Source organism: Habropoda laboriosa, unplaced genomic scaffold (assembly GCF_001263275.1).
Source record: "Habropoda laboriosa isolate 0110345459 unplaced genomic scaffold, ASM126327v1 scaffold204, whole genome shotgun sequence".
NCBI classification, from domain to species: Eukaryota; Metazoa; Arthropoda; class Insecta; order Hymenoptera; family Apidae; genus Habropoda; species Habropoda laboriosa.
This window is the reverse complement of record NW_017100385.1, coordinates 1,722,151-1,745,394: the sequence shown is the minus strand read 5'-3', so window position 1 is coordinate 1,745,394 and position 23,244 is coordinate 1,722,151. Positions and strand designations below refer to the sequence as shown.

At 32.8% G+C, this 23,244-nt stretch overlaps 4 protein-coding genes across 5 annotated transcripts; 2 read left to right on the top strand and 2 right to left on the bottom strand.

Annotated features, from left to right (window-relative positions):
- The first annotated feature begins 5,131 nt into the window (after positions 1 to 5,131).
- Positions 5,132 to 8,019, top strand: LOC108575018 (chymotrypsin-1-like). Its single transcript, XM_017937707.1, has 4 exons — positions 5,132 to 5,183; positions 5,446 to 5,795; positions 6,486 to 6,740; positions 7,873 to 8,019. Exons 1-4 carry the CDS (start codon positions 5,132 to 5,134, stop codon positions 8,017 to 8,019), a joined length of 804 nt encoding a protein of 267 aa, XP_017793196.1.
- Positions 8,020 to 10,257: 2,238 nt separating this feature from the next.
- LOC108575030 (protein EFR3 homolog cmp44E) lies at positions 10,258 to 17,835 on the top strand. 2 transcript variants are annotated; one of them, XM_017937727.1, is made up of 16 exons: positions 10,258 to 10,339; positions 13,346 to 13,422; positions 14,158 to 14,273; positions 14,513 to 14,675; positions 14,848 to 15,000; positions 15,113 to 15,219; positions 15,302 to 15,445; positions 15,511 to 15,589; positions 15,665 to 15,800; positions 15,889 to 16,160; positions 16,254 to 16,426; positions 16,547 to 16,907; positions 16,995 to 17,194; positions 17,272 to 17,371; positions 17,451 to 17,606; positions 17,683 to 17,835. In XM_017937727.1, the coding sequence occupies exons 1-16, from the start codon at positions 10,258 to 10,260 to the stop codon at positions 17,833 to 17,835; spliced, it is 2,472 nt and encodes an 823-aa protein (XP_017793216.1). The 2 variants fall into 2 exon arrangements, with proteins under 2 accessions (XP_017793216.1, XP_017793217.1); XM_017937728.1 differs by lacking the exon at positions 10,258 to 10,339 and adding an exon at positions 13,139 to 13,199.
- A 1,058-nt stretch (positions 17,836 to 18,893) lies between these two features.
- On the bottom strand, positions 18,894 to 20,475 carry LOC108575034 (12 kDa FK506-binding protein). The gene is made up of 4 exons (XM_017937732.1): positions 20,297 to 20,475; positions 19,913 to 19,960; positions 19,471 to 19,657; positions 18,894 to 19,074 (listed from the first exon to the last, which is right to left on the bottom strand). The coding sequence occupies exons 1-4, from the start codon at positions 20,331 to 20,333 to the stop codon at positions 19,017 to 19,019; spliced, it is 330 nt and encodes a 109-aa protein (XP_017793221.1). The 5' UTR covers positions 20,334 to 20,475; the 3' UTR covers positions 18,894 to 19,016.
- A 788-nt stretch (positions 20,476 to 21,263) lies between these two features.
- On the bottom strand, positions 21,264 to 22,745 carry LOC108575063 (transmembrane protein 68). The gene is made up of 6 exons (XM_017937769.1): positions 22,697 to 22,745; positions 22,418 to 22,556; positions 22,252 to 22,346; positions 21,756 to 22,117; positions 21,484 to 21,687; positions 21,264 to 21,368 (listed from the first exon to the last, which is right to left on the bottom strand). The coding sequence occupies exons 1-6, from the start codon at positions 22,743 to 22,745 to the stop codon at positions 21,264 to 21,266; spliced, it is 954 nt and encodes a 317-aa protein (XP_017793258.1).
- Between the last annotated feature and the right edge of the window lie 499 nt (positions 22,746 to 23,244).

The window sequence follows — 23,244 nt, the reverse complement described above, 5'->3', positions numbered from 1 at the left end:
CCCAGCACTTTCGCAATTGACATGTAAATCAACAGCGTTCTACGAATGCCTTTCCCTCGTATTCCCACGTACGATCATATCGTGGCTTTATCGTTAACGCGTACGCCAACAATGCTTGCCAAATGGATCGTTAATTTAACAACTGACTCGTCATAGGACGATTGGCGTGAAAGATATAAAATAAACAGAACGAAATTACTCCTTCCCACGATCGAACGAGCATATCAATATGTTGACGAGCATACGTTCAAGATCTATTATTATATAATACATTTCAGACATCGTAAAATTATTCTCTTTCTTATTTTCATATGTACAGGGTGAACCGCATAAATTGGTCGTTCCTATTATTTTCGCTGTTAGTACCGATTAAAATTTTTTTTGTTTTTTTTTTTTTACGTTCTTGAGATTAATAAAATATATTTATTATTAATCAGTTTTGAAGGACCTCCAAGTTTTTGGCATTATGTTTTTTCTATGTCTTTTCTGAAATAAATTTTCAAAGACACCTTCAACTTCTTTGCGTAAAATTTTAGAGTTTTTTTCGCCTATTACCTAACAGACATTAAGAGAAATTCGACGAGCCTAATGAAAAGTAATCTTTTTTATCTAATGGTAATGTGTCTAATCATAAGCATCATAACTTACCTCAATTCACGGTATTATGTACTCAAAATGCCGACAGTTAGTTTCTGTACACTTGTGTAAATTGATGTTCTTTTGTGATTTTTTAAAATAATTTATCTGACTTATACACCACGATGTTGTTCTTATCAAAATGATCGATAGAAGTTAAAATAGAGTCGAAAAATTTTCCAAACGAAGAGAGAAAGTGAAATATTATAGAAAAGTAGAAACGTAGATTCTGTCACAATTGTCCTCTTCAACTAGGCTGTTGTCATACGTAATATCATGTATTTGAACTTTTCTGTAATAGATAATTGGTTTCAGACGTTAGCGTTCGCTTCCCTTAATGCTATTTCCTTTCCCTTCTACTTCTGCAACTTTTCTGTCGATTCCACTTGTCGAATACATATCGACGCTTGAACCTCCGAGTAACAAGTACTGTGCTTCCTTACATAAGTGATCGGCAATGTGCAAATTAAAGTGCACGTATACAACTTGCATACGTTTGCACGTCGATTGTGCAACCAGTCACTTTCGAATTCTAGTTCGACAGATCCTGGAACTTGTTGCCCTCGTCCTTTCCTTAATTTTATCGATTTAACACGAAGCATTGCGCAGTGAAGCGAGGATTGATGAAGTTTGAATGAGAATTCATCATGGATGCAAAGTGGTTACGCAAAATGGCGACGGATCATCGTTCCTCCGTGCATCACTCCTTTAATGATGTGATTGCCTGTTGGACATCTACTCAACCACGATGTCACGTAATATTTCACGAGCTTTATTCAAAAAAAACTTTACATTGTAAATCATAACCTCAAAGCTTTGGTGTAATAAAGTAACATTCTAACATCGTGTGTATCTTTTTATATCTACATATGTATTTATTATTTAAACAGATTTCTCATGAATATATTAAAGCAAAAGGCCTGAATTTTAATTCGACAAATACAAAATGAGGATTGTTTTAATTTACCGAAAATGTTGGTGTCTAACTTTAATAATCTGCGGTAATAGCTTGTAACGGAATAGTATTAAGTATACAGAACACGTATCGGTTCTTTCGAAACTGTAGAGGCGAAGTAGTAAAATCTGAAATATAGCAGACAAAGTGCCATTAAACGGTGAAATTCACTAGAAGCGATTCTTGAATTATGAAACGTGGTATTATCAATCCTTAAGTTATGGAACCTATTATACAACAGCAACGTCAGACATCACGTAACACAATAAATATAAGTTTTGAGTCATGGTAGCATCCCAGTGACAGCCTTTAAATCACAGAAGCCCTCAACTGCAGCTTTCAGTGCATACACATCTGCAACGATAGTTTTCGATTCATAGAACATTCTAATGACACCGTTCGAGTTACAAAACATTGTAGCGACAGCTCGTGGAATCCAGCAGCGATGAATCGTGTCATAAAACACGGCAACGTCATACTTCGTGTCATAAACGCGTATTTAGAATTTTAGGGTCATTCCCATTGAAATTCCTAACTCAGGAATTCAAGAACGCGCTTTCGCTGTCGTATTCTTCGAACAGAAGCATTTATCACAGAAATTCGCAAATAGACGTTTCTTTCGCACCAATTTTAAACGTGAAGAAACTTAATATTAATACAATAGATCATTGATTTGCAATGATAATTTTACGAGCCTCCTCTAGAAGAAAACGAGGAATTTCTGCTCTTTTCAGCACAAATAATCTATCAATGCTAACTTCAACCGCTCGCAATTGCTAAGCGTTTTACAAACTTTTGCGAAGCTCAGAACAAATTTCTGCGCTGATTGAATAACTTCGGTCCGTCGTAATTTACTTGTCACAAATTGCGAAAACAAATGTTACCGCTACGAATGAAATTTCAAGGTTCAAGCAACACAAATGCTCCGTGTGTTTCAACACGACCACCGTGTAACACTGTTTACGAGACTTTTTTTATCATCGATGTGCACATACGCGTGAATTCTGAAATATCTCACGTAGATCGAACAGCTTGCCAAGAATCCACTTTCGTCAGGCTGCTGGTGTGTTGAAGAAATTGGGAGTGAACTCTCAGGCTCTACGGAGCAAACGATTGCACTAGCTTGATGCGAGAAAGTTGCTTCACGTTCCTTGTATTCGGGTGAATCAGAATCATTACAGAGGTGCATCGTGTGCATCCCATTTGTCATAAAGGCCACTTCTCGCCAACTAGGTTTCGTAAACTGAAACAATAGTATTGTGATTTATTTATTTTTTGTTTTTTATAAATCATTCTCTTAAAATTTGTACACGCGCACGTTGCTGACGAGAAGTTCTACAAAAAGGGAAAGAATGTATAAAAAGAAGTTAAAAATGGAGTACAGTCTAGATGTGAAAGTAGTACTATCCTTCAAATGGATTAATTTTTCTCGTAATTAAATTTTAATTCCTATTGTAGATGAAACCATGCATGCATTCACTTTATGATTTCTTAGTTTAATTTTCTATAACAAGCCAGTCAAATCTTTCTACTTTAGAGAAGGAATAGTGTCAATGCTAAGTTCAAAGAAGGTGGAAAAAAAAAAAGTTGAACAATCACGAGTATCGTGAAAAATAAACGGAGATAAATGTGTTAAGTATACTTTTACACCAGTTCGATACTCGAACCATTCAAATTACGAGTGTTCGTTGAAATTTCACCTTGTACGCGAAATTTCATTGTCCCTGTACCGTTCCCACAGAATCTTATCCCCCATAATTCTGCATTAAACGTGTTATAAAGCACCTGACCCGTGGCATCGCAACCAGGGAATGTGTATATTCGCCCGCTAGGCGAACATTAAATATCGAAGAAGCTTCACCTACATCGAGAACTGTACGAAAGCAGCTGAAAACAATGCGATGCAAAGATTTCGCTTGTCCCGGGAACAGCATGGCGCACACAGATCAATGCACGGGACGCAATCGTAACGAGAGTGGCAAGTTCTACCATCGCACATCACCAGATGGAATCAGATAGAATCTGTAGATCGTACGTCGACCTCAGCGGGGCGCCTTCGAACCCCGAAGTTCTGCGAATCTGATGAATGATACGACTGGAAATCGAGCGAATAAACAAGCACCGAATCATGTACACAGCTACAAACGAAGAGGCTTGCGTCGAATCGTATTGCAGACCTGGATCGATTTATCCACGTTCTATTCCATTCATTGATGCTGCTGAAATGCCCGCCATCTCGAGAAACAAGGATAACAACGACAACGCGTGAGAAATAATAGCGATGGCGGACGATTAAGTTACGGAGAATCCGTGATCTCGCATTAAAACATTATGGATTAAGTGGCTCTTGCTATACCGATATCCGAGTATTCAAAATATTCGTTATAATCTGAACTTGATATCGAAATCCGTGTCTGAGTACTCCAGTATCCGAATTTTTATTCGATTTTTAGTACAATGTTTTTTTAATTACGAGATCGAATTAGCAACTAAACGAATAATCAAGTGAGACATCGATAGAAATTTCAATTACGCAGAAAATCGACAAAGTAATATACATCAGTTCATATCTTTCGTAATTTCGTTAAAAAATGAGGAAGTATTGCACAAAGATTTATTTTGATTTTATTTATTTTATAAAGTTGCCATGAAAGTTCCTCGTTAAAAGTTAAGTCAAAGCGACCTAATTTCGGCTTAAGAGTTATTTCTTGACCGCTTTTTATCTTGTAGAGAACTACGTGACACGGTACACTTTTCAGTAGCTAATCTTATTGATAATTCACCGTTCATGACATAAACAGTTGCGTCTTTCGTGTTTATTTTCATCCCATTTACCTTTGTTGCTTATTCGTCCTTTAAATTTCGGCATTTTTTATAAAACTATTTATATTATACAGAATCTTGGAAAGATATAAGCGGACAAACCATCATATTAGGAGAATGTACGATTGTCAAATTTGCAACAGATAAAAGTGTCCGGGGCTACCCGATGGACGTGATCCAATATTTTTATTAACCGTTTTTACAATAGCAAAAGAAAAAGAATAAAAGAAACTCAAGGATCTTAAACTACATTTAATTGTTAAAACATAAATCAATAAAACATAAAAGAATACTTACATTTACGTAGTTCAGAATAAGGTTTGATAAAATTTGATTGGAACAGGAATACCGCTTTTAATCGTAACAAAATTAAGTGTAACATCAGTATCACACGCACATCAGTATACACGCACTTCCCCTACCGTATTGAAGCCCACTGCAATGTATCTTACACTGTATTGTTGGTACAAGTGTACCGCATCACAGACTACTCAATAATCGATAGTTAAACTCACATTGACATACGAAGTGAACCAGTACGAAAAACCCGTTAATCATCGTATTTAACCCCATATATGGAAAACTATTATGTAATCTGTTTAACATAAATAATACACAACTGTTCTCAAGGTCGACTACAATCATAGAAATTCGTATAAAACAGATATCTCAATTCGACTTCGTCTTCATTTCAATTTCAAAGATCCTCCAGTAACAATGTCGCGTTTCACCTTAGCTCTCGTTTTCATTGCTGGCGTCTTCCTCGGCAGTAAGTGAGTTAAACATTTTTAAAAGGAAGAAAATTCAACGAGAACTATGTAAATCTGCGATATTGTTCTGGATTTTAATGTGAAACGAAATGAGAACCCATAGAAACTCTCTTCTTTTCTACACGAGCGAAATTTCACTTTGAACCACTGACAAAGATCAAATTTCATACTTTCATACGCTGTGCATATACATTGAAACAGAAATAAAGGACCTAAAAATTTCGTTTGTCTTGTATAAGTAAACCGATTGATTACTTGTAGATTTCATTTTTATAGCAACTTTCGCCGAGGGTGCCGTTTCGAAGGTGTCGAAGATGCTTATTGTCAGAGGCTCCACCGCCTTTCCTGGTCAATTCCCTTATCAAGTATCACTTAGATTGTACGGACAGCATTTCTGTGGTGGTATCCTGATCACCAAAAAACACGTCGTCACTGCTGCTCACTGTATCCACGGTACTGTATCCTTTCCATTCACTGGTTTCACTGTCGTAACAGGATCAGTTAGTCTTGCGAGCGGCGGTCATACCCACCTTGTTGCCGCGGCCACTTACCACCCTGCGTTCGAACCCGATATATCTGAATCCTTCAAAAATGACGTTGCTGTTGTCACCGTAAGTAAACGATTTTATGATCAATATTATAGAACTAAAACTTACTTCGAATGATATCGGTATATAAACCTTTTAAAGATTATTTATCAAATATTTCCCTACTATTATTGACATTTTTTAATATTCTTTGGTTTTATTTAATACGTCACTGTTTTGTCGCAAACGTAGATGAGCAATTTTCATTTTAATCAACCTGAAATGTTAGTATTAGTCAATAATACGAGAGATTTCCGCCACTGATACGTTTCAAACGCTTTTGTTACTTTGTTCTTTGCACATTTCTGAAATTTTTTTCTCTTAAATAAGATTACCGTGAATTCCGTCAATTATAGCGTATACGAAAGCACATTCGGTAAATTGATTTAAAAAGTAAAATTTGTAATCTGTTTACAATGCTACTTATAAAAATATTGATATTTCAATTATTTAGATAACATATTCTCGTGAGCGTATAAATGATAATATAAATGTACCTTTCTTATTTATAAATCTAATTTACACATATAGTAATGTACTTATAAATTAATAAACACCTAATTGTATTAATTTACAAATATGTACATATATGTATATATTATTTATTAATTAATAAATATAAATTATAGATTAAATAGTGTATTGTTAGTTTATAACTAATGTGCATATTTTGCTACTGATAAAGAATAATATCAATACATGTAATAATTTCAGCTTGCTGACGAAGTTAGTATTGATCAATACCAGAGCCCAATTTCCTTGGCCACTTCTGATCCACCAGTTGGTGCAGCACTCACAATGTCCGGTTGGGGACAGACCACCACCACTAAACGCACATTGCCTGAATACCTTCGCACAGCAACCGTGTACCTTTTGAGTAACGAAGTCTGTCAGGAATACATCTCACAATATCGCATCTATCCTGGACAAATGTGCACATTTAAAGAGGGGGGTGTCGGTGCTTGTTTGGTACGTAGTAAATTTACATTATACATTTCCCAAAATTAACGATTTAATATTACTTCATCAGATTAATGATGTTGTATTATTTCTTATGCGTGTAATTCATCATTTTACAAAAATTCGTTGAAAAATTCTTGAAATTCATAACTTTTTTCTAAAAACTTTCGTATAACTTGCAATGCATAGTGGTTCGAAACTTTTCACCAGTAATACACAGTAGTGCACGCATAAGCGTCCGCATTTTTGCACACTTAAGCGTCCGTCGCTATCCCCACCAATTCTTGGAAATGGGACTTCGGAGTGGAGTTCGACTCTTGAATGTGATCAACTGACACTTGACATATCGGTATCCCACTCAGACACATCTCCTCTCTTTTCTTTAGTTAAATTCGTCGTCAGAAGTCACCTCCCCGACTGACACTTGATATATCGGTATCCCACTCAGACACATCTCCTCTCTTTTCTTTAGTTAAATTCATCGTCAGAAGTCACCTCCCCACTTAACCCTTTGACTACGAAAGACGTAAATATACGCCCTCTACGTTTCATTTTTCTTACTGTAACACCTTATTGTAGGAACCCAGGAAAAATTTTGAGGGACTCAACGAGAATCGAACTCGTGAGAGACCTCAGGCTCTCTAAAACCGAGGCTTTACACACTACGCCAAGATCTCCCTCTCTATTTTTCCTGGTCGGTGTCTTATTTGGGTATGGAGACCCTAACACCTTATTGTAGGAACCCAAGAAAAATTTTGAGGAACTCAACGAGAATCGAACTCGTGAGAGACCTTAGTTTGGCAAAGTCGAGCCTATGCACACTACGCCAAGATCTCCCTCTCTATTTTTCCGGTCGGTTTCCTATTTGAGTATGAAGGCCCCAATACTATTGTACATTATTTAATCTTTTTATTTTGATCAATAACCATAACGATGTATGACAGAAATGCGAATATCGCGCCTTCTATTTTATATTGATGGTTCCGTACGAGAGTTCTCCGCAGTCAAAGGGTTAAGTGTGCACTATGTGCACTTATGTGTGCACTACTGTATATCGAAAGAATTTTTTCTCTGAACTTTGCTCCCGTATTACGCTGAGAGGAGAATAATTCGGATAAATATGCTTCGTTTTTTACCGTAGGGCGACAGTGGCGGTCCTCTTGTTTACGATGGCAGCCTTGTCGGTATTGTTTCCTGGGTTTTCCCATGTGCTGTTGGCTTACCTGATGCCTTCACTCGTGTCACTTCCTACGTTGACTTTATTACTCGTACAGTAGAGAGCACATAACTCGTGCAATATCAAATGTACAATACTCTGGTGTAAATAAAATAATTCACATCTACACAATCAGTTGATTAATTTGAACATCCGATGAAAAAGTTGTAGAATGTGAAATAAAATCGAATCGAACTCTGTTAAATCTACGATTTAACCTTAACTAAAAGTGAGGATATAACAGAACACTTGAAACTCTCGTATTACGATGAATAGTTAACCCTTTGACAGTCTAATAAAATTATGAATTACGGTAAAAAAGAATTTATATTTCACACGTATTTTTTTAATAATTACGTCGGGTATGATCATTTTTTAAAACAAGGGATATACAACCCTACGTCATACTTATGATAATAATATCTCGTCCCTTCTTAACTTTCTTCCTAAGAGTCTCTCTTGAGTGAAACAGTCGAACATTTAACTCTTTGCCCGAATCTCAAACGAGATAAACTGTCGAAGGGTTAATATGTATTTAGGTACATAACATGGACAACATCAAAAGCCAAATATATCGGATTTTTCAGGGAGGAATAAAAATAATTTTTTGAATTCAAACAAACATTACCATTAAACTCTCCAAAATTCTTCAACACTCGAGTAATCACTTGAACGATCAATTTACGAACGATTAGAAATCCGATACTTCATACTGCACGACCTAACAGGTAACTGTTAAAAGTGTTACATTACTATCGCATAATTTTTCATTTCATTCGTGGAATATAAGTGTCGTTAAATTAAATTGTTCAGTCCGTTCAATGGTTGTAGGATAAATTAACGAATGGACGTTTTTATCAGATATTCTGTTCTGATACGTTACCGGCGATAATGCTTAAGTTCGAGCATCGCGTGAGTCAATGATGGTTCCATAATGGGCCCCGCAGACGTGTGGGCCTATCCGGCTGACCCACACATTGTGCCATACCAAAGACGGCGAGGACAGTGGAGCAGTCTTGATGACGTCATCGTTCAGCGACAACAGTAATTAATCTCATTATGTTCTTGCACTGTTCGGAACGGGTACGCTTTATACGTACACAAAAATTGGACAAATTAGCAATAAGTTTAACGTGAAAGCTTAGGATAAAATACTGTTAATATTAAAAAGGATTGTCCAAAAATACGCAAACTTCCTTTCTCCGTAAATTCATACCATTAGGATATTGTAACATGTTTTCCGCATTTTTAGCGGAAAGACGAGATATAAAACAAATCATTCCAGTATTAAAATTTAAAAAGGAAGATTTAGAAAGGAAGACACTACAAGAAAGAAGATTACCAGGCTAGTCACTCAAAGACCAAACAAATGCACAAGAGGTGTCGGCTTAAAGATTGCGAATATCATCGTTCTTCATTTATTCAATATACAAGGTATAGTGTTACAAAGGCAATATACAGGGTGTCCAATTTTCATCTATAAACACGAATTACTTGCAAAAACTATCCGCTGTACGTGTCACGGGCCTAACTGTCAAATGGTTAACCCTTTTCCGTGCCGGACCAATTTTCGATGACTTGCCGTTCACGCGACGTAGGTCGTATGCGCCCCACATTGTCGAGACTAACAGTTTCGCTTTTCACCCTATATGTCTTCTAATATTTATAAGATGGCCAAAATCATCGTTATCAAGAAAGAGGTGTAACGTTTAAGATACAAGGAAAAATTATCGCCGTAATCGCACGGTTTAAGTCAACGGAAGGAAACGGCCTGAACGGAAAGTCCAGAAGTGAGGTGTGTGCAAGACCCACGCGGCATGGAATGTGTCGATAGGGTGAGACTCCTCTCGAGTCACCCTGTACATTTGTCCTATCTCGAAATATTCTGCTCCCTTTTGGCATTGATTTACGCGAACCGCGACCCTGAGTAGAATACCCTTTATTATATAGCGGAGGCGCCACGGGGTTGACTTCCACCCTCCTCAACCCCTCTGTCCCACGTCGACAACCCCGTCGCACAGGCGCGCACTCGTCGCGTGACGTAGTCGGGGAAAGTATTGCCAAGGGTAGCCTCGTGCTTGGAATGCGGGTTAGTGGGGCACGGGCGTCGCGACGCCGAGCGTCGACGCCGCGTTCGTACTAAACCCGCTCGATCTCCCGGGCTCCTCTTCTGTCAGCCAGGCTTTTACGTAAGGAGCCACGTTGACACGAACACGAATTAGTTAGTGTGGTGTAAGGCGGTGTGTTGAAAGGGTGGAATCTTAATGGTTACATGAAATCACCGATGGGATACTGGGGTTGCGCGAAGAGATGGCTATGATAAGATGTTGCCTCGAGACGGAGATGCCTGACGTCTTCGAGTCTCTCGTGAGGAAGTGCACTGACCCTGGCTGTGAGTAACGAAATCAGTATAATTTATTGCGATAATTCCGTACGAACCTGGTGAAGTAAGAATTGTTTACCGACGCGTCTTTTGGGGGACGTTTCGTGGGTGTAATTGAATTTTGTGATTTTGAAATTGGAGGATTTTGGTTCGTTTGAAATCTGTTTCGTCGCGAATACTGGATCTTTCGATCGTGCTTGATCAGATATGTGATTAAGAATTTTCTTTTGGAATTTTTTGTACATGTCTGTGGAGTATGTTTTTTTTATAGGATGTAGTAATTTTTTGTGCATATGAATAGTATGTAAAATAATATATAAACTGAGCATTAAGAAGGAGCTGGTGAATAAATGACACTGTATATGAAGTGTATGATCGAATGAAGTTAAACGAAGTGTAGATTCAATTTTAAGTTCGATTGTAGTTCCAGTTTTAATGTAAAATATGCTGTATTTTTCAAAATTACTCGAATTACTATTACCAGTGATTTGTAAGGTCATTATTAATAATAAAATTATTTCTTTTTATTACATAAAATAAACGTAGTATTGCATTATTTCCTAGTAACTGGAACACAGTGCCTTGCTAATGTGTTATATTAAACTCAGAAATTAATTAGTAATGAATTACTAATCGATACAATCAATTACTAATAATCGTAAAATCATTCAACTAATTACATTTCACACGATAGGGAGGATATTTTATTTATATTCAGAAAATAGTTCACGTAACGCTGTACCATTTTAGCGAAATTAAACTTTCATCCGCTTTTTGCGAGTGAACAGAGAGAACTGATTAAAGTTGATGGACACGTGCTTTCACATGACTCTTATCGAGATTCGCAACAGTTGCTACATGTGTACTTGACACATTTGTATCTGCATTTATTTCTCTTCCATAGGTATATTTAATAATTATATAAAATTGTACGTGACGAATGTGAAAGAATGTACACGTGAATTGGTACGATCGCGTTTCAACGGAAATTTCGAAATAATTCAATCCGATCAGCTGTAAAATTTTCGCCATATTGGAATATTTCTTGTTTACAGTGAAAATGGTGACACAAATTTGTAAGTGATTCGATTTATCGACTGCAATGTACAAGGTGAAAAACAGGGCAAAAACAAGCCACTTAATTAGGTTTTCATATTCGCTACTTTAGACGAACCTTTTATTGTAAATGGTTTATACAAATGAATATTAAATTTAGGACGAAAATTTTTAACTTCATTCTCGGAAAATAAAATTACAATAATTCCCGAGATGTTTGGAAATAATTCAGAATTGTTGCTATCAACGTTAAATTATACAAAATTAATATTAAAAGCAACAACATTGATAAAAATTAAATACCACGATGAAAACTAATTTTTCAATTACCAGCTAACCTAGAATTTTTATCGTTGCACTTCATTTACCATTATTACCATTATTATAAAATTCTAATTTTCTTATATTCTGAAAATAACATCGACCAACATATCGTGACATCTGTAATACGACTGAAATAAGTTTTCACGTATCGAGTAGCGATAAAACGATTCCCATGCAGCCACCATTTATGAACGCGCGACAGACTCATATTGATTTTCGAAACCTGGTGTCAACATCCGGAATATCTTCCCTTCCTGAATCACTTCAGTTGACAGGCGTGCTAACGTTTCCCTTGAAACAGTTTCTCATTTGCTACGCTATACGTGTAGCCCATTACAACGGAAAAGAATACAGTCCATTCTGTTTATATTTGTGTGCACGGCGCAGTGATTGTGTGGGATAACAAGTGGAAAATCAATCTTCTTACGTGAAAGACCACGCGATATTTTATGCAGCATTAAGTGTATAACGAGTTCACTGTAAAATTGTGCTAGTATTTAAATGTATATTTGTTATTTGATGTGAATACATTTAAATTTCCCGCTCATTGTAGTCAATTAAAGTGAGAATTAAACTTCTCTGTGTAATCACTTTGTTCAGGAAGTGTGAAGTTTTAGTTTATAATTGTGAATTGTAAATTATATCTTATTTAAAAAAATCTTAAGTGTAATGATACCTTGATGTGACATATAAAAATTTAATACGTAAATGAAGCATGCAGACAATGCATGGAGCGTTGATTGAAATACGAGTGCTGGCACAATAGTTGCTCGTCATCGTAAAAATGGAACAAATTTGCAGAAGGTAAGGTAAACAGGAAGTATGCTTGTATTTAAATTCTTGACAGTATTGAAATGATTAAACGCGACAACGTTGAAGCAATTTTCATTTTTAAGGAAATATTTCGTAGTTTTTGTTTTTATTTTACGAATTTCAGTATGAATAAAGTATAGATAAGTATTTACTATTAATTACGTATTGAGATATTAGGGAATTTATATTATAAAGTAAAGAAATATAACAAGATTTGAAATGATAATAGAATGATGTTACAATATCATAATTAAACGATTGTAATCATCAAATCTTAAAACGTACAAAAAATGATTTATAGCGGAAATACGAATTGTGCCGCCATCTGTTAACTATTTTCTGCACTTGCAGTGTATTGATCTTTCTGAATCGTCAAAAACGAAATAGGTATTACCGACGTTACTTTCTTCACGACAAAATTTTGTCACCTAAGATGTGTGTAAATTCGAGTATCGTACAGTTGGAAATATTTACTTATTTATAACTTAACTCATATATATCCTAGTTATTAGAAAAGTTCATAACGTCTATAGCTCTATAGATAAATAAGAATTACATAAAACGAATCGTGCAGTGTTTTTAGTAGTTACTAAAAATTACACTCTATTGATAATATCAGTCGATCGAAGTGTCTGTTCGTGTGCACAGTTGTGATTCGATCGTAACGAAATGTTCGGTAAATATTGTGATTTTGTTAACAAATGTACAATTTATTCATGGAATGACAATTTCAGTTGCATTTCATTCACGTTCACCAATCATTTGATAAATTCCATGGTATCATATCTTCCACCTGCAATATTATCTTTCTATTTTTGTTAGGTTGTTGCTGGTGCTGTTCAGCCTTACGCCCACGATATAAAAGACTCGTTGACAATATCTTTCCTGTAAATCCTCAGGTAAATTTTATAGTTTTCGTATCTTTAGTAAATTCTCGTGAGATTCATATATTTCCTCTGATATTTTCTCCCAACAGTTTATATAATTAATTTTTTAGTGTATTCGAGTTAAGTAAATTTAATCTGTCTGTAGTACTAATAGTTTCATATAAATCTTTTTACTTTGCCTGGACTGTTTTAATTATTACCTAACTTAGTGAGCTAAAAGATAAATATTTTTTATACTCAACCATACTTACTAAAATATTTATAAATTTATGTTATTACTGTTTTCACTTTGTTTTTATAGTATTATTTTACCTTTCCATTTATATCTATCTTCTATCTTCCTTTGATACAAATTGATACAAATTGATATTGATACATAAATTGATACAAATTACATATAATTATTTATGTTAAAGGTATTTGCATATAATCAAGGTTAAAGAATGAAACATTAATTTACTTGATAATTTAAAATGTAGCTTAATTTTACAATAGTTTTAACATAATTCACACATATACATAGCAGGGTGATAACTGGAAAAAACTTGTGTGATAGTAAATAAATCTTAGTTAAAAAATAAAAGTCATAACAAAATTTAAATATTGAATATTAAGAATACCGATTCTTAGGATCAATTTTGAACTTTGGTTTTATTGTTTTTAAATGTACACTATTTATCTTAATATGTGATATAATAAATTAACACTAGTATCCTTTATGATATGAATTAATATTTCTATAATTAGGATGGCTTGGTCAAAAATAACATGGAAAAATTGACCTTTTATTCGTTAAGTAGCCCTGAAAAACTAGACAGAATTGGAGAGTACTTGTTTCAAAGGGCTTCCAGGGACATTTACAGGTATGTCATAAATAACTGAAGTGGTAGAAAATTATATGTGATTAATCTAATAACTGTGAAAAATGCTTATTCATGCAATTAATGTAAATTCTTATTTACTTATAGTATATGCCAGTCATTCAAATAATTACATGTTATTAATGAATTATGTTACAAAATATGAATCTCTTCCTTAGATATGTTAGATATTTTTATATATTAGTATGAAATTACTAAAAGAACCGCATTTACATTAACAGGAGAAGAAATGGATTTGTTGTCATTGCTATGGAAGCAATGGATCAACTTTTGGTAGCATGCCATGCTCAAACATTGAATTTATTTGTTGAAAGCTTTTTGAAAATGGTACAAAAATTGTTGGAATCTACAGATCCACAATTACAAATACTGGCAACACAATCTGTAAGTTTCAATAATTAATTTCAAGTGTATATATGGAATTCTTAAATTTAGATATATTCTATTATTTAGTGTTACTTTTTATTATTTCTGTTACTTATGATTTATTGGCATCAAAAATAATTGTATTTTGGCATCTTTGAATTCAGTTGAACAAAGTGCTGGCTTCTTCCAGTTTGTCCGGTTTGCCAACATCGAGCAAGATACGCCGTCTTATCACACACGTTACGATTTCTTTGTATCAAAATACTCTGCAATGTGCCACTCCAACCATAACGACTCCGCAATCCGGAAGCAGATACGGCTTGCTGGAATTCAAGGATTACAGGCATGATTTTCATCACATGTTTAATGCCTTGAGAAGTCTCTTATATTGTTACTTTAATTTTGTAATTTAATTAAATATAAAATAGATTGATTAATTGAAACTTTTAACATAGGGTGTCGTAAGAAAAACACTTTCTGATGATCTGGTAGAAAACATTTGGGAACCTGTTCACATGGATAAAATTGTTCCTTCATTGCTATATAACATGCAGAACTCAAGGTGATATGTACAAAGAAATTAGTGCTTATATGCATAATGTACTTTGGTCATTATTCACATATTAACAAATTTGTCTTAGTAGATATTCTAGTAAAGAAGATGCAACACCAGACAGCCCAACGGAAGAACGATCTGATCCACCACAATTTGCGGAAACCTGTATGCGAGAACTCGTAGGACGAGCATCATTTGGTCATATTAGATGTGTTATTAGACCTGTTTTAAGGTTTGTCAAAAATTAATGTGTTTATATTGTAACAGAGGTATTGATATAATGAAAATCATTTGTAGGCATTTAGATAATCATCAGTTATGGGTTCCTAATTACTTTGCAATTCATACATTTAGGATAATTATGTTTTCCATTCAGGTTCGTAGAAATTTATCAATAAATACTTGGAAAATAGTAACTATAAAATATATAAATATACTAAACTTCTTTTAGTCACAATATTCTTATACAGTTGTGGAAGCATTAATGACACATCTTGATGATCATTCGAAATCGTCTCCGAAAATTCGAACAAGTATTGCAGACACTTTGTCCAAAATTATTTCTATTGCAGCTGGTGAAAGTGTTGGTAAGTTATAATAAAAAAGTACATAAATTAGCGAAGTAAATTAATTCAATTATATTGTATCGTTAATGAAAATAATATATTTTTAAAGGTCCCTCTGTTTTGGAAATAATAAATTCTCTCCTATCACATCTCAGAGTCAGTGTAACAAGAAACCAATCTTCAAGCAATGATGAACAGTTATATCAAGAGGCACTTATTAATGCCCTTGGAGAATTCGCAAATCATCTACCAGATTATCAGAAAATAGAAATTATGATGTTCATAATGAGTAAAGTACCATACAGTCAACCAGATCGTATAGTTTCAGTTGGTAAAGGAGATGTATTACTTCAAAGTATTCTTTTAAAATCACTTTTAAAAGTAATTATGTGCTACTAATACAATTAAAATGTATATTGTAAGATATATTTATTATTGAGTACACTTTGTCGATATGTTTATAATTATTTTTAGGTCGGCACAAAATATCAAACTATACATTTAAATACAACGTTTCCACCCAGTTTCTTGGAACCGTTATTAAGAATGTCGCTTGCAGCTGATGCCGAAATGCGACTTTTAGTACAAAAAATCTTTCATACTTTAATTGACAGGCATCAAAATATTACGAAACTCGCGAAGCCTACGTAAGTTACCAATGATAAACATTTTATTTTACTCTATTTGATTATCTCATATTCTAAACACTAAACATTTTATTTTACTCTATTTTACTCATATGTGATTTTATTGTATTTATTGAATAGAGTAAACGTTGCACAACTTGATCTTACCATTGAAAAAGCATCCAGGCCAGATGTGATCTTTATTCGTAAACATGGCCCTGAAATTTATTTAGCGTTATACGAATCGTTAGAATTGGCAAGTAACAAGGTAGAAAATGTGGAATCTATATATACAACATTGGCATTACTTGCCGTGGAATTGGCTTCAGAAGAAACCGTGTTGGAGCTACTAAGATTAGTACTGAGTCTTCAAGATTTAGCTTTAACAAGTGGCCAAATCAGTATTTCACTTAAATTTAATTTGCACGCTATTGTCATTAGTTTGCTGGTACTAATATCTTACGTTTGTAATATCACCTCACTCATGGATTATGGAAATAAAGTAAGTTTAGTAACAAATACCTTCAAACAAAAATTTTAATATTTTTATGTTTTATAAAACTACTAATTTTATTTTGTTTATTTTAAGATTGTAGAAATACGGCGAAAGGAAGCACCACATCTTTTGCCTGATTTGCAATCGCAGTATGATAATAGTTTATCTTCTAGATTAGCACCTGCTCTATTAGTTGATCAAACTGTTTTGAGTGAATGTTTGAAAGGAGCTGGTCTTGACAGTGGAAAATTGCAACAGGGATCTGGTTACAGCAGTATTTCGCTGCAACATCGGTAATATCAATTGCAACGCCTTAATCTTATCTAATCTATAATATTATCTTAATACTATCAACATTTCATATTTTTAGGCATTCATGGGTTGAAAGTGCTGGACGAAATTCATTAGTTGATATTAATTCTGGTGCCACAGATTTAGATAGTGGTGGTTCATCTCCTGGCGTTCAAGAAGTACACCCTTTCCTTAAATTACTTTTTTATCTTCTAACTTCCTGATAATTTCTTCTACATTTTCCAGGAAAATTCTCAGAAATTACCAGGAAAACAATTAACCTTTGAAAGTATGAAACGAATTCTAACAGAAAGTAATAATAATAATATGAAGGAAGAAGAAAAACGATTGCAGTTATCGCACTTCTTTAGAAACGCACCATTCCAAGATTTGGTATCAAAGACACAACCGAAGGTATAAGAATAACAATTTAATAAATAAATTACATACTGAAAAAAAGCAGCACAGACAATCATAAATAATTTTGCAGCACGATGTTTTACAAAGTAAACTCTCAGAAATCTTTAACACATTATCGGTTGATCCACGAAATACAACGCAACCAGGTGGACCGCCAACAGATACCAAACCAAATCAAGCACCAGCTTATGAAATACTATTTCCGGAATTATTTGTTTATTAAAGTAACAAATAATTGTCTTGTTATAAGATTTTTATTAAGTTGAATACTGCGATTGTCAGATGTCAATTATAATCAACTTAATTTATTTGTACTTTTTACGTTAAAAACAGAGGAAAATGTTTTTTACATATAGTTCATTTTGATAAGTTTAACGCGTGTAATAATAGTTATTCAATATTAGACACTGTAATATTTAGTAGTATAACTTATTTCTAGTCATAAGTTGGATATTACTTTTGATCAACTCATTGCATTTTAGGCTTGTAAAGATAAGTTAAAAAATGTAGTTTAATTATGACAATATGTAAACTAGTGGTGCGCAATTTGTAACATATTTCCTTTTATTATTATAAGAAAGTAGTAAATACTAACATATTTCTGTATTAATATCGTGTTATTGGCAAGACATGTAATGTATTGTCAATGTTGTCTTGTTTAAAAAACTTGCTTTTACATCTTCACACTACTAGTATAAAATTGTATAAAAATGCAACAAAATTTTGAAATAATTTATAGGTGAAAAAGTTAAAATATTGATATGAAATAAAAACAAATTAAACTTATTTGACGTGTATATAAACGATAAAAAATTAAATTCCGACAAACAAATATTAATCATGGGCTAATAAATATATTCGTATACTTGAAGACAATTTTTTTATTGAATTTTTCCGTGTAAAGGTTCATACTATTACATTATCAGTACAATTATTTCTTTTTGCATCATTGAAAGATTTTGTACAAAATATCCAGATGGTTGTTTACCAAGTACTAAGTAATTGGAATGAACACAGATGTCAGATTACATGTCAAATGCTTCAAGATTTATTTAATTTAATTACTCATAATAGGAATGCAATATCAGCCTCAAAACGAGCAATGTGTAAACTTTAACCCCATTAGACATAAATATGTGTAAAAAGTGTTCTAATATTCCACATTAATTGGTCATTGAAGATTTCTGTACAACTGTAATTTGTGGTTTATATAATTGTGCAATAGTGGAACACAGAATGGAAGTCTTAAATTTTCTTTTTTTTTTTCTTATGAGCAATCAAATTAAGATTAGTATGTGAGACATATCACTCATGCAATGACTACTTAACATAATGCAATTTGAAGCGTTTAATTATCAGTGGTTCTGATGTGTGTAGTTGATTTGGTACACCCTCGAGAATTCTTCAAGGCTCCACCTTCAATAGCTCCACATCAAAGATGAGAACAGCATTTGGAGGAATAGTGTGCCTATGTCAAGGATAATACTAATAACTGTTGACATTAACTTTTTATAGATAAATAGTAATGGCAATAATGATTAAATTATTTAGTCATTATAAGTAAATTAATATGGTTAATAAAATATTAAATACTACAAAAATGTGCAACATAAGATAGTAGACTGCAAAAAATCTATATGTTTAAATTTATTCCTTCTATATTTAAAGAATCAATAATGTCTTTTTTATATACTGAAAAATAAATAACCATATCAATATTAAGCATATGTAAATCTGCCATAAAACACACTTCATTTGCAAATATATAAAAATACATTTATGACCTATAAAATTTTGTTTATCTCCCTATTATTGCAATTCACAATGCTATAAATGTTTATTTCATGTTAAAGGATATACTCCAGGATGTCCTCGGCTACCATAGGCAAAATCTGGTGAACAAGTTAACCTAGCACGTTCTCCAACACACATTTGAGCAACTCCTTGGTCCCAGCCTTTAATAACTTCCCCTTTACCTATTTTAAACTTAAATGGAACCCCACGGTCCCTGCTGGAGTCAAATTTTTTTCCATTGTCAAGGGTACCTATTAGGCATTTATTAATTAAATTATCAGAAAATTCAAAATAATTTCCTAAATGATTATATAAGTGTTAAGTAAATTTATTTCTAACTAATATACATTTTGCTTCCACTTAAATTCTGTTCTAAAATAAATAATAATTTTATAGATAACTAATACCTTGCTTAATGAAAATGTGTCTTAATGTATAAATTCCAGATATGGTATTAAAAATGAAATTATGTAATTTTATAGGAAAACGATATAAAACATATTTACCTGTATAATGAACGACTACAGTCTGCCCCGTTTTCGGATATGTCTGACCTACATAGATAAAACACACCATTACAAGAAATATTCCATTATAAATGAAAAGTAACAAGTATTAGAATTTTGCACATTCATCACGCGTGTTAACTAAAGATCGAAATCACCTTATTTGGAGGGAATCGTTGACGAAGAATGCTTTTCATAGATTTTCAGGTTGTAAATAAATCACGCCGACAAAAGTTTCCGGCATGCTTAAATCGCTATACAATTAATGAAATTTGATCGAAGTCGAATAGAAAACGAATCATCGATGTGTGACTTGAAATGAGAGGAGCGACGATCGAAAAAGAAAAGTGAAAGATCGCAGAATATCGTGTACAGAATAATTACCATCTCCAGGAGAAAGAACTTCCACATCCACGCCCATGACTACAAATTTTTTGTCACAGAAATCGGATTCCTGATGAAGGAGCTTGTAAATTTTATTCTATGAAGTCGGGCGTTTGCACCGGTAAGTAGAATTCACATAAACGTGATTCTTGTGGTTGCAAAAAACGATGCCAGTCCAATGCCGTTCGCTGAATATAACAAGGTATCTGAAGATACCCTCGGGAAAGAAATTTTAACTGTAAAAGCCGCCGTTAGGTTCGCTGCGCTTCAGATCTTCCGGTTAACATTACGACGATCGATGCTAACATTTCCGACCCGGTAAATTTGAAGCAAATGTTATTTCATTCATATTTTTTCAAAAAAACTATTCACTCATTTAAACATAAACACTGTACATAACTAATTGCTGTAAAGTAACGTTATGATTAAATAGATAGTATTTAAAGGAATAAAGATAGGTTTTTATTATCTTTATTATTATTTTCGTGTATAAAGTTAATAAATAAAGGAACAAATATAAGTACTTATACAATATTTTATGGAATTATTGGCAAATTGCAAGCATACTGCAAATGCTTGCAATAAAAAATATATTTACAAATTACTTATATTAATAGCACTGGTCGTAATAAAATGAAATTTACATTTGTAAAATAAATTAAAAATTGTTGTCAATTATATATATAAAATTATAAATATCAATTTTATAACACTTATATAAAAAATGTATCGATTATTAAGATAAGACATAAAAAATTTACGTAATACATAAGCAAATACATAAATTATTTAAAAATAAGTACAATTTCGTTAATACAAAGCTAATATCGTTTAACTTACATAAACTGTAAGTTTAATAGAATCTATTTAGTAATTAAATATATTTAAAAGTATAATAATTTTTAAATACTTTTCCATTTCATGGCATAAGATATAGCATTATAATATTTGCAAATATGCTAAGTTATCACTGCTTTTCCTTTGGAGTATATACTCTCTCTAATAAAGCTAATGATATACTTCCAGGTATTCTTTGATGTTCATTTATTAAATTATTAAGTGCATCAGCAACCTGAAAACAGTAATAATAAATCTACAATTACTAAGCTTTTAATTTATTATTATTACTTCTTTTATTTAAAACTTGACAAATACAAAAGAAAAAGTTGAATTGCTGCTTCCATTACCTTAATTTGTAACTCTTCAGGTGTAAAATTTGCATCATATGGAATTGGTTTACCAACATATGTTGTCAATTTTACTGGAAAACCACCATAGATAGGTACAAAAGGAAATCTGGTGGCAGCATATATTCTTAACCACATTCTTCTACCCCAACTTATTGTTCTAAATGCTTCTCTAACATTTTTTGTAAACAAAGGTATTATGCACTGTTACAAAAATATTAATATTTCAAAATGATGTAAATATAAAAGAAAGGCACAATAAAATAACATACCACTTTGGCATCTAATGCAACCTTCGCAAAACCCACTCGTTTTTTCCACATTAATTGGTAATAAGAATCTCCAAACTGAGCTTCATAAACACCACCAGGTGAAATAGCAAGCATGTTTCCCTCTTTTAAAATAGCAGAACATGTTTGAACTGTACCAGGTATGACATTTAACACATCAGAGATAATAGACCACCCAGGACATTTAAAAAGAAATCTATCTGCTACTGTATGAATTAGCTTTGAATTTAAAAGCAATACTTTGGATATAAAATAATAAAGATCTATAGGAATAGCTCCATGATAGTAAACAAAAAGCACTGGTTCATTTTCTGGTATATTTTCTAGTCCAATTGTTTCATACCCTGAAAAATGTGTAGAGAAATATTATTGATTAACAGAAAACAAAAGAATCATATAAAAATCAATCATATGCAATGAAAATAACTATTATATATCCCATTATAAATGCAAATGCCCAATTTGATTTACAACATACCATACCAAATCCAACCATGTGCATCCCATACTGCAGCTACCACATTACGAGCTGCATTCCTCCAATCTGATCCATATGCATTTCTCAATTTAACTCTATTAATGTAAAATAAAATGTTAATTGTAAAACTTATTTTTGATCTATGATCAAGGTAATAAAAACCCACCTGTGTAGCTTATATACATATAATATTAATACAGTTAAGTATAATAATACTACAATTGCAAATGGAAGTAAAAATGTTATTAACATTGGCATTAAAAGCCATGACAACCAAAGTGTAAAATCCACATCGATATATTCAACTAAAACAATATTATATAAATTATTCATTATACAATGTTTGTATCTTATTTTTATAGAAGTATTAAAAAATTCGGTTTTTTTTTATATATATATAACATAATATCATACCAATAATATGTATGTAAAAATATACTTTTACCTATAGTATCTTCTAAAATTTTCCGTAAGTTGAATATTATGGAAAACATGTTTAGATTATCGAAAAAATGAAAAACAATACTAAACGTATAATAATTACGAAAAATCTGTTATTTTTGTAAAAAACACCCACATATTCACTAGCAAAAATGTAGACAACAATCTGTAATTTTTGCTTCTGTCTTCCTTGCACCTTTCATTTATATTCCGAGATGACTGTCCAGATTAATTGCATTTATAAGTATTCCAATATGGGTTGTTTACACTTTATCATAATACACTTTCCTTTACTGTTTAATATATTTGTATAATTCTGTGTAATTTGTAAATGGTATTAGTTATTAATTTAGTTATCTCTTATTGATTGCATATACTACATATCAAGGACTGTAAGATCGCACTTGTCAGTTCTTGTTGTTAAAAACTTTAAGTAAACAATCACAAATTCAATAAATTTGTAGATAACAATATAGAAAGCAACGATATCCCAGTGTAATCTCAGGTTGTTACTGGCTAACTTCGTGTATATCAATTTTAACTTACGAATAT